The sequence below is a fragment of the Palaemon carinicauda genome, chromosome 35 (genome assembly GCF_036898095.1).
Source record: "Palaemon carinicauda isolate YSFRI2023 chromosome 35, ASM3689809v2, whole genome shotgun sequence".
Taxonomy (NCBI): Eukaryota; Metazoa; Arthropoda; class Malacostraca; order Decapoda; family Palaemonidae; genus Palaemon; species Palaemon carinicauda.
Genome location: NC_090759.1, coordinates 27593808 through 27606166, shown reverse-complemented (window position 1 = coordinate 27606166; position 12359 = coordinate 27593808). Strand labels below are relative to the sequence as shown.

Below are 12359 nucleotides of genomic sequence, written 5' to 3'. Positions count from 1 at the left end.
CACCACGGTAGGTCTCTCCCTTGCTTGAGACTCAGCTATTATTGGACAAGGTTCCTTCAGATGAGGAAGTTGCTGTTCCCCCTCCTACTGATATTCCCTTGAGGACTCTGTCAGACGGAGAGGAGCCTAAAGCTGCTTAGCCCTCTATGGACTTTAAATAAATCATGCTGATTTTTAAGGATCTTTGTCCGGATCTTTTTGTAATTGCTGCTCCTCGTTCGCCTAAACGTCAGAGCTTACACTAGGCCTAGCTACTTCGAAGCCGTTGTTTTATAAGCTAGTGCTCTCTCGCTCTCCTAGAGAGCTTTACGTTTGCTAGGCGACTGGTTTATCACCAGGAGGAGTTTGGGGGATACAGCCTTTGCTCTCCCTTCTTTTAAACTGGCTTATAGAGCGAGAGTCTGATATGACACGAGAGAAGTTCTCGGCTTGGGAGTTCCTGCCTCTGCCCAGATAGACTTCTCAAACCTCATAGACTCTCCCTGGCGCCTGGCCATGAGACGCTCCAAGATTTTACAGGTCAACTTCACAGCTGTTTTCGAGCCTTTGAAGTTTTGCTGTACAATTATGTCATGCATAAACAAGGCTTTCAGGGATGGCTCCAATGATCTGACAGCCACGTTCTCTGCAGGAACAAGTCCCTCAGGGATGGCTCCATGATTTGGCAGCCATGTTCACTGCAGGAGTACATAAGAGGCAAGTGCGCTCAATGTGTTCATTGTCAAGACAGACTTCACGATGAAGTCTTCCAGGCTGTCTTGACAGCATTTATGGAAGGCGACTGGATGGTCTCTCTCGACCTTCAGGAGGCATACTTCCACATTCCTATACACCCGGATTCCCAACCGTTTCTGAGGTTTGTTTACAGGAATGTGGGGTACCAGTTTCGAGCTATCGGGGATCCGAGCCTCCCTGTACTTGGACGACTGGCTTCTCAGAGCTTCGTCCAGCCTTCACGTTGAGTCTGGCCAGGGAGTTGGGACTTGTGGTCAACCTAAAAGTCCCAACTGATCCCATCCCAGATAATTTTATTTTTGGGGATGGAGATTCGCAGTCAAGCCCTGCTCGAAGTCCAACTAATGCTGAAAAGAAAACGTTTATTCAGTCAGGAGTTGGAACAGTCTCGTAGGGACTCTCTCATCCCTGGAGCAGTTTGTCTCACTAGGGAGACTACCCCTTCTGCCTCTCCTGTTCCATCTAGCCTCTCACTGGAACTAGGACAAGACATTAGAGACGGTATCATTCCCAGTCTCCGAACCAATAAAGGCATGCCTGAAATGGTGGGACAGCAATATCAGTCTGAGAGAGGGACTATCCCTAGCAGTCAAGAACCCAAACCACGTGTTGTCCTCAGACGCGTCGGGTTTGGGTTGGGTGCGACCCTGGACGGTCGGGAATGCGCTGGTCTGTGGACCTCAAGTCAGAAGAGCATGCACATCAACGGCAAGGAGCTATTAGCAGTCCACTTGGCCTTGATGATATTAGGAAGCGTCTTCGAAACTAAGTGGTAGAGGTCAACTCAGACAACACCACAACTTTGGCATACATCTCCAAGCAAGGAGGCACACACTCCTTCACGCTGCTCGAGATCGCAAGGGACCTTCTCTTATGGTCTAGAATTCGAGGCATCTCCCTGTTGACGAGATTCATCCAGGGGGACTTGAACGTCCTGGCAGACTGTCTCAGTCGGAGGGGTCAGGTGATACCCACGGAATGGACCCTCCACAAGGACGTGGGCAAGAGTCTTTGGGCTTCTTGGGGTCAACCAACCATAGACCTCTTTGCCTCCTCGTTGACCAAAAGGTTACCAATCTTTTGCTCTCCAGTCCTAGATACAGAAGCAATCTACATAGACGCGTTTCTACTGGATTGGTCTTTTATGGACTTATATGCATTCCCACCATTCAAGATAGTCAACAAGGTACTGCAGAAGTTCGCCTCTCACGGAGGGACAAGGTTGACGTTGGTTGCTACCCTCTGGCCCGCGAGAGAGTGGTTCACCGAGGTACTTCAATGGCTGGTAGACTTTCCAAGAAGTCTTCCTCTAAGGGTAGATCTGTTACGTCAGCCCCACGTAAAGAATGTCCATCAAAGCCTCCCCGCTCTTCGTCTGACTTCCTTCACACTATCGAAAGACTCTCAAGAGCTAGAGGTTTTTCGAAGGAGGCAGTCAGTGCGATTGCAAGAGCTAGGAGAGCTTCTACCATTAGAGTATACCAGTCGAAGTGGGAAGTCTTTCGAGACTGGTGCAAGTCAGCATCTGTGTCCTCGTCCAGTACCTCTGTAGCCCAAATCGCAGATTTTCTTTTACATCTGAGAAAGGTTCGCTCCCTTTCAGCTCCCACGATTAAGGGCTACAGGAGCATGTTGGCTTCGGTCTTTCGACATAGAGGCTTAGATCTTTCCAACAATAAAGATCTCCAAGATCTCCTTAAGTCTTTCGAGACCTCTAAGGAACGTCGTTTGGCAACTCCTGGATGGAACTTAGACGTGGTCCTAAGGTTCCTCATGTCAGACAGGTTTGAGCCATTACATTCAGCCTCCCTGAAGGATCTCACCCTCAAGACACTTTTCCTAGTGTGCTTGGCTTCGGCTAAAAGGGTCAGTGAACTTCATGCCTTCAGTAAGAACATCGGCTTTTCTACAGAAAAAAGCCACTTGTTCACTTCAACTTGGTTTCCTGGCCAAAAATGAACTGCCTTCTCGTCCTTGGCCTAAATCTTTTGATATTCCTTGCTTATCAGAGATCGTAGGCAACGAATTGGAAAGAGTATTATGTCCTGTTAGAGCTCTTAAGTTCGATTTAGCTCGTACTAAGTCATTACGAGGGAAATCTGAGGCCTTATGGTGCTCAGTTAAGAAACCTTCATTGCCTATGTCAAAGAATTCTTTGTCATATTTTATCAGATTTTTTTAATACGAGAGGCTCATTCTCACTTGAATGAGAAAGACCGATGTTTGCTTAAGGTTAAGACGCACGAAGTTAGAGATATAGCAACCTCTGTGGCCTTCAAGCAAAATAAATCTCTGCAAAGTATTATGGACGCGACTTCTTGGAGAAACAAGTCAGTGTTCGCGTCATTTTACTTAAAAGATGTCCAGACTCTTTACGAGGACTGCTACACACTGGGTCCATTCGTTGCAGCGAGTGCAGTAGTGGGTGAGGGTTCTACCACTACACTTCCCTAATTCCAATATCCTTTTAATCTGTCTCTTGAAATGTTTTTAATATTGTTTTATGGGTTGTTCGGAAGGCTAAGAAGCCTTTCGCATCCTGATTGATTTGGCGGGTGGTCAAAGTCATTTCTTGAGAGCGCCCAAATTAGGGGTTTGATGAGGTCCTGTTGTATGGGTTGCAGCCCTTGATACTTCAGCTCCTGGAAGTCTGTCAGCATCCTAAGAGGATCGCTGGGCTCCGTGAGGAAGACAGACTTACAAGGCAGAGTAATCGTCTAAGTCAACTTCCTCACCAGGTACCTATTTATTTTGGTTTTGTTATATTGATAACTGCCAAAATGAAAAAACTCTTAGCTTATACGCTGTAAACATAATTAACTCTGGTCTCTACCCACCTCCTTGGGTGTGAATCAGCTATTATATATTCACCGGCTAAGTTAAATATTTAAAAATGATATTTTAATTATAAAATAAATTTTTGAATATACTTACCCGGTGAATATATAAATTAAATGACCCTCCCTTCCTCCCCAATAGAGACGCAGTGGGATGAGAAGAAATTGAAGGTTTTGTTTACATCCGAGAGTGGTATCTGGCCGACAGTTGGCGCTGGTGGGCACACCCGCAACCTGCATAGCGATCGCTCGCGAGTTTTTTATGTATGTGTCTGTCGAGCAACAGAGTTGCAGCTATTATATATTCACCGGGTAAGTATATTCAAAAATTTATTTTATAATTAAAATATCATATTTGTATTACTCTTAAAATTTTAGGTGTGATTCTCAACAGCAAATTTACTTTTGAGAAACACATTAGGTCTGTCTTCTTCAATTGCACAAAAAATTGGCTTATTGAGAAAGTCTTACAAGATTTTCAGTGATCAATCTATTCTGAAGAAGTATTTTAATCCTTTCATTCTACCTTGTTTTGAGTATTGTTCTCCTGTCTGGTGTTCAGCTGCTGATTCTCATCTTAATTTGTTAGACAGAAACTTACGGTCTATTAAATTTCTTATTCCTGATCTAGATATTAATCTTTGGCACCGTCGTTCAATTAGTTCATTATGCATGTTGCATAAGATTTTTCATAACTCTGACCATCCTTTACATTCAGATCTCCCTGGACAATTCTTTCCTATTCTTAATACTAGGCAGGAAGTTAATTCTAATAGCCAGGCCTTCTCCATCATGAGGCTCAATACTACATAGTATTCAAGAAGTTTTATTCCAGCTGTGACCAAGTTGCGGAATGATCTTCCTAATCGGGTAGTTGAATCAGTAGAACTTCAAAAGAAGTTCAAAGTTGGAGCAAATGTTTTTATTTTGACCAGGCTGACATGAGTCTTTTTATAGTTTATATATGACATATCTGTTTTGAAGTTGTTAATAGTTTACATATGACATCTCTTTTGACGTTACTGTTTTAGAATGATTTATTATTCATTTTTTCTCATCATTTATTTATATCCTTATTTCCTTTCCTCACTGGGCTATTTTCCTCTATTGGAGCCCTTGGGCTTATAGCATCTTGCTTTTCTAACTAGGGTTATAGCTTGGCTATTAATAATAATAATAATATTCTGTGTGTGTGTGTGTGTGTGTGTGTGTGTAGGCAAAGCGAAAATAAACCGTAACCAGAGATAAGGATCCAATGTAGTACTGTCTATCCAGTCAAAGGCCCCCATAACTCTCTGGCGGTAGTATCTCAATGGGTGGCTGATGCCTTGGCCAACCTACTACCTATTGTAGAAGTATTAACTACTAATACTTAGCTTGTTTGTATTTAGTCAGTCTCAAAAGATGAAAGGTACAAAAAAGGTTTCAAAAGATAAAAGATGCTAAAAATTCTAGAGCATACTAAATATATTAGTATCTACCTTTTATGCTTATAATTAGAAGTCGCAAAGATTTCACTAACCTATTAATGAACTGTGTGAGTGTTTAATTTTTCTTCCATTTTAGACTGCTTAAATATTAGAACATTAATTTTATTTCAGGATATATTTATCAATATTTTAATATATCTTGCAATGTTTCAGGTTGGTTCAAATGACCAGTGGGTTTGCGTACTCAATAAGAAGGCCCTACTAGATGATTTAGCAACTACTGGTGCAAACAGTGGTGTTCAGCTTGAAATTGGTGACCCAGATATCACACATTCTCTTATCAGCAGCTTGGAGGTTGCTATTAGAAGACATTTTTCAGCACTAAAACTGAGCAGGGATGAGAAGCCTGTAAAACAGTCTCTTCCAGAACTCAAACTCATGCCACAACCCAGAAGAAAATCTTTCCAGTTATCAAGAGAATGTGCTGATAATTTTTCAAACAGCCTTTTGGAAAAGTCACAGGTTAATCTTTGGCCATCAAAGAAAGATTCATTTGATGTGAGCATGGCTTCATCTGACATTAGCCAACAAGATTCTCCTGCTTTAACGCCTGGGTCTTTGAACTTGAGTCAGGATTCACCAGATATTAGTGAAGTGTCCCTCCCAAGTGAAACATCTAATGAGATGAGTGAAACGTCAACAGAATCTAGTCAAAATCCGAGTGATATTAGCCAAGTAGACACAGATAATAGTCAGGCTTCAACTGATGTCAGTCAGGATTTGAGTGAACTTAGCCAGGCTTCATCAGTTAGTCACAGTTCAGATGGAACTGCATCTTCTGGCACACTGTCTTCACCTGTGGAAGTGAATGGGAATCCTGCTCTTGAGCTGATTCAGGATGATAGTACAGCTGGCCAAGAAGAAAAGCCTGAGGATGTATGTCCAGTGAAACTTCACTTAGAAAAACAGTATGGCTTGCTGAAGTATGCTGGTGGATATTCTCGCTGGAATGGAACTGTACTTGACAGGAGTTTGCCAGCGGTCATAGTACATCCAGCTTGGGAATTGTCTGGCTTACGTAAATGGTTAAGGGCACAGCTGCGACTTCAGGTAGGACTTCTTCCTTGGTATTCAGCATAGTATATTGCATGGTTGAAATTTTCATTTATTGTTATCCGTTAAAGTAGGTTGCATTGTTCTCATTTAACTCGGTTATTTGACTGTAGGTTGCTTAGCAACTTGAAGAAAGTTTTTAGAAGATAGAATAGGTACAGAAACAGGATGTCTGTAACTTAACCATTTCTTGTCTTCAGCAAGAAAATTCAGTATTGATTACTGTTTAGATCACTGGGTTGTGTTTTGTGTATAAAGTTAATTATGAGGGTATTTTTGAGAGAAGCTATCAACAATATCAATTATGTGTACTGTATAAATGAAGAAAAAAAACTCACTCAGTTACCAGTAGAGAAGAGTACAGACAGATTCAGTTGTTACTTTTGAGACAACTCTTACAAATGCAATGAAATTTTAGAAGCATTTAAATATCTGTCCCAATTTTAAAAACATTGAAATATTTCTCAATTTATAAAATCAATAGCTTAACTTTTCTTCACTTTGCCAGTCCACACTATAAGGTAGCATTTGATTATAAAGAATCAATCGGGCCTTATTTGTTGCAGAGGAAATGGATTTTAGCAGGGATTGTTTGGGAAGAAATGTAAGCATTGTGCTCCAAATAACATTATAAAACAACTGGTTTAGTACAATAAAAAAACTGAAAAGTTTTATGGACTGGTGTTCATTCATCAATTATATTGCTATACCTTGTGCTAAAACTTCCAATTATTTTTATGGAAGTTATAACATTCGTTGTATGAAGCAAACTTGCATAGATTATATATCTATGCTTTTGTTCAAATTGTGACTTGTAGTTATAAATGTCTGCATTACAGTACTATACTTTTATCATTTAGGAAAATATAGTAATAATGGTAATGAAGATTATCATTATTATGAATTAGCTTTACAAGCCTGCTAAGTCATGTTTCAAGATTCTCATAAGCTGAAGAAATAAAAGTTAGACATCCAGCTATGAAGAGATCTTAAAAAGCAGGAAGCGATGTAGATGGGCCCAAAAGGATGCTGCAAATATCTATTAATTGAATTGACAGTATACCACACAAGGCTTACTACAAAGGGTACTCTTAAGAGGGAATATTGGTTATAGAAATAATTTGCAGTTTATTGTCAACAGATAAGAACAATAAACTCTGCATTTAAGAGCTATTCTGTTCAACGTACTGTATGATGAAGGAAAAATATTTTTGGTTCTGTAACCTTACATTATCAAGCAAATGGTTTTTGAAAAACAGGATTTTACTGTACGGTACTGTATGGACTGTTTGTTGGTGGCTGTTGAGTGAATATACACTATCAATGTGTTTTCGAGATTGGTATTTTTTATTAAAATAATTTATGAATGCATGAGAAATATTATTGCTTGAATAGTTAGAGTGCACTTTGCTGTGTCATTTCCCGAAAAATATGTTTTTGACTAAAGGACTTGAATAATTGTGAATATGCAAAGTACAGTAATGTGTTGTTCATGCCTCTTCTAATTACCATTCACACTGTTGCAATTAGCTTATCACAACTAGTTATACTTAGGACTAGGTTTATTGTAAGACTTTTATTTTGTTGTAGTTTTTAAGTTTAGTACAGTAGTTCATTGAAGAAATTTAACTGTAGTTTTACATTATAAAAGTTGAAATATGTAGCTGGTATATTTTGATTAGATTTGTTAGTACTTGGTGTGCTTTTATTTTTGTAATGTCATTTAGATAACTGAATAAAAATATGATTTTTCTTTAGTTTTGTTTTAAATGTTTTCCTGTTATTAACTTTGTAAATAGTTTGATGAAGTACTGCACACATATTGTTAGAAATTAAATTTTAGGATTAGATGCAGAATATTGCTTGGTAGAGAAACGTTTTAAGTATAGTATTGTAGTATATGTAGTAATTAGAGGGTACAAGGTTTAAATTTTAGGATTTGATGCCGAATACTGCATAGCATAGAGAGTTATAAGTGTAGTTTTGTAGTACTGTATATTCAGTAGTTAGAGGGTACATCATGCAACTTGGTATGTAGTTTAGTCTAACCATTGGATCAAAAATAAATGAAGAGATGACCATGTTATGTTGAAGTATAATATTTATGTAGTATATTTTGCTCTAACTTGTTTCTAAGTTGTTTCTTTTAGTTGGAATCACTAGACTGCAACATGTATTCATGCTTTGGCTAGTATCTTATCTCGCGTGTGTATAGACGATAGTTAATATTTTTTTTATTATAAACCTTGGATGTTATTTTGAGTTCATAGATGCCGTGTTAGACTGCTTTTATCTAATTCTGTATTAAATGCCTGACTTTTAATGCAGAAAAATTTTATGAATTTAATTACAGTAGAGAGCTGCCTAATTATTTTTCTTGTCCTGCTTGCTATATTATACTGGTACTTTTCACATTCATATCTGAGTTTTGGAGGAACGGTTCTTTGAAATTTTTCTTCTTGAGACATAAATAGTCATTTGACATAGGAGGGTAACGTAGTGTCCCTGAATAATCAGAGGGTGAGTGAGGTCTTGCTGATTTTAACTGGCCGCTTTGTAATAGTTGATTTTCTGCTTATATCCCAATGTTCATTGAATTAGTTTAGTTGTTCTATTGAATTTTTAGTGGATGTTTTTATTTTGTGTTCGTAATTATGAAATACGGTATTGACCTTTTTTTTTAATTTAACCATAGCCTATTACTGTACTGTTTGATTTACTGTACTTTTATACCCTGGTAATATCAGAATTGAAGCACAATGTCTTGGACACAGGTTTTGTCTGTCTGATCATGTCTGTTTTTGAGATCTCTTATGATACAGGTCACTTCATCCTTTGTAATTCTGACATTGGTTTACTGTGTAGGTGAGTTCTACTAAAGCATAATCAATTTTCTCCTTTACATAGCTTTCTCACAGATTTAGACTTGTATGCTTCTTTGTTTTGAATTAACTTGATCTCTTCATTAATTGGTTTCTTGTAGCTGTGAGAGTCATCATTTAGGTGATCTTTTTGGTCTAAGGGTGTGTTGATAAGCATGTGGCATGTGCTGTTTTAAATACTAAAGTTGCTCAGAAAGTAATTTAGGCGTTGTCCATAATCCAAGTTTATTTCCTCTTTTTTTTCTTCTCGAATGTAACCTAAGAATTGACAGCCATCTTTTCAGTGGTTTTATAGTTATAACTAGGAAATATGTTTATCCATTCAGTTTCTTGTGATCATCATGAAGTTTCATGGCATGTTTGAAGAAATGTCAGGTGTGGTGGTGGTGATTTGATTTTGATGTCTTAGGAACAGTAGTGAATCAACTTTTCGGTAAAAATTTGTCTTGTTTGGTGTTGCAAGAGTCTTTTAACAATGATGACTGTTTCCATATGTTGTTTTCCTATGATAAAGATTTCTATCAACTAGTTTGTCTTGATAGATTTGCTATGTCTAATATAGATAAATGCTTGATGGTATGGGTTGGTAGTAGTATCGTAGTGTATAATTAGTATCCAAAGTGTCAAATTTATCAATCCTTATTAGCTCAATTTCAAATTTCCTAATGATGTAGTTGTATAAACCATGCCATTGTTTTTAAATTGTCTTTCATTATGCCTTATAAGAACTTAAAATAGGTATGGTATAAAATAAACTAATATAGTGGTACCTAAGTTTGCGAGTTTATTATGTGAGCAATCATGCAACCCAAAATATTATTAACCCAAAACAATTATCCCATGAGAAATAAAGAAAATGTACTTGGTTTGTTACACACATCCATAGATACACCTATACTCTTATAAAGTTTGTAATGTAAAGTGAACAAATCATAACCTTGAGTATGGTTATGATTGATTAATTTGCATTATAAAGCTCTGAATGGCATTTGATGCCCCAGCTCTTGGCTTAAAGCCTAAATTTTATATTCAATTCAATAACCCATAACAGTAGAAATGAAAATAAATTAATAATTCACAATAAGAAATAGAAATATATTGATATAAATTTGCACTTTTAACTTTTGAGCTGAGTCGTGGTTGGTGGGAGGGAGTCTTGAGAGGAGGAGTGGCTTACTTCTGGGAGGGAGAACATCCTTCCATAAGGAGTTTTAAAAAAGGGTTCTCCTTAAATGGCTATTATAACTGATTAGTTTAATTTAAGCTTTTTGGATACTTCGTAATCTTTTTTTTAAACACATTTGACTTTTATTGTACTGTTACTGTTAACTTGGTGAACAAAAGTGATCACAATTCTATTGTAAAAAACACAGTCACAACTCTACAAAGATCACTTTCAAAGACACAAGCACGATAACTATACAGTACTGTAGATCTTGCTGGTACGAATACTGGTTAGATAATGAAAGAGTTAAGGTTTGTGCAAGGGGTGGGAGGTGTGAGCTAAGCTGAAACAAAAGGGTGTAAGAGTTACATAAGTAATTGTGGATGGCATATGGATACTGTACGACAGTTTTTTGCCCATTGTGTGCTTGTCTCATTAGTACTTGTCTACGAAAAATGCAGGTTTATAGAGAAATTTTGCTTGTAGAGTGATAAAATACTCATACAATAAACCGATTTGAATTTTTATGCTTTTATTCAGTCGCTCGTAAACTGAGGTACTACTGTACTGTTTTTTACTAGCCAACAGATATTTAGTGATAAAATTTAAAAAAACCTGGCTTTTATAGGGGTGCAAAATATTCTGCTATTTGTAGTTTATTTTCAGGTAAAACATTCTTTTAGGTGTCTTGCTTATTGAATTAGCTTTGCAATATTTTAAAACATGTTTTTCTTTGTCTATCCCAGGATGAGCCTGAAGTAGTTGGTTGTTGGCTGGCTGATTGGGAAGATGGTAGCAGCTTAGGTGGTGGTGAAGCATCTGGACCCTTAGGCCCTGCAAATGAAGGACCTTTGATGTTCAGGCCACCCGGATTATTGTCATCATGGAAACCTGCATATTTCATATTAAAGTAAGTGACTTATTGAAATTATAGGAGTCCATTTGTAAGTGACCAAGTAAAGTCAATTTTTCATTTGCTATGTGGTTAAATTAGTTTATATACAATACTGTATATGCATAAACAGACAATTGCCTTATTTAATCATCATATGTATGCATATTCAATGAAGAAAAAAAAGATCCTATTACTTTAGACTATGGTAGATCCTGCAAGTTTGGTAAAACCCCCTTCCTTTCCTTATTCACTACAGTATATTTGATAAAAATCTCTTGTTTGTATCTATTATTGTAATGAAACTTCCATGAAGTTTAATGCTATTGTTGGTCGTAACGAGAGCTATATCGCAATAATAAGAATTTTACAAAGATGTTTATATTACTCTTTGTTCTGTTTGGAAATTCATTGTTGTATTGAGCACTAAAGTAAATGGGTATGGAGTGCCAGTGTAAACAAGCATATTTCCTCCCAAGGCACGACCATCTTGGCTTCTCATTCTTTTTTGTAACAGAGTTTTGACATCATCATCTACATGTTAGGCTCCATTTTCTGTTCACTCCTTTATCAGAAATGTGTTGTGTTTAGTTGACTAGACAGTATTTGTTCTTAACCTAGATCATGTGCAGATTGTAAAGTAAGTAGGCTATTATTGTCAAACTCGGATCCTCAATCAGTTTGCTTTAGTTGCTGAGGAATTGTTTGTTCTCTACTCAATTGTAAGTGTAATATTGTATTAGAGTACTGTATCTAATCACTAATGTAAAACTCATTAAAGCTTTAAGAAAAGATAATGAAAGTAAATAAGAAATTTGGATAAAGTGTTATTTTTGTGGAGTTTCCCCTTTTCTTGACCTTCAGACTTGTCTTTTAAGATAGGCCAGGTTAGTGGATTAGGCATACATAATGTGGAAGCGTTTAGCTCATATTTAAAATGAGAAAATTTGGTCTGGATTGAACAGCATTTGTTCTTACACAAATACATACCATCTTTTAACAGTAGCTATGCTGTTAGCGTAGCTGGAACTCATCCGTAAATTATTTAAAATGAGGTGCTGGTAGTTACTGGCAGATGGCGGAGAAGCTCCCCCACTCCCACCAGCATGTACAATAACCACTTTAATCTGTCTGCTTTAATCTTTTGTTATATCTCTTAGATAATAGTGTGCAGTTGGTTGCGTGCAAGAGATATTAACAAAAAAGAAAGCCAGCCGACAGTTTTTCTGTGCAACCTGCTGATATACATTTTCTAGTATCTCTTTAACGACATTTATGTTGCTGTTTATCCATCGTGAGTGGGAT

The 12359-nt window shown here is 37.5% G+C and overlaps 1 protein-coding gene across 3 annotated transcripts in view; it reads left to right on the top strand.

Moving 5' to 3' along the window:
• prd1 (pruning defect 1) overlaps positions 1-12359 on the top strand; it is a 145249-nt gene that overhangs the window by 95295 nt on the left and 37595 nt on the right. For all 3 annotated transcript variants that reach the window (XM_068358854.1, XM_068358855.1, XM_068358853.1), the window contains 2 exons: positions 5216-6112; positions 10909-11072. In XM_068358854.1, coding sequence (XP_068214955.1) covers positions 5216-6112; positions 10909-11072 — 1061 coding nt within the window. The remainder of the gene's footprint in view (positions 1-5215; positions 6113-10908; positions 11073-12359) is intronic.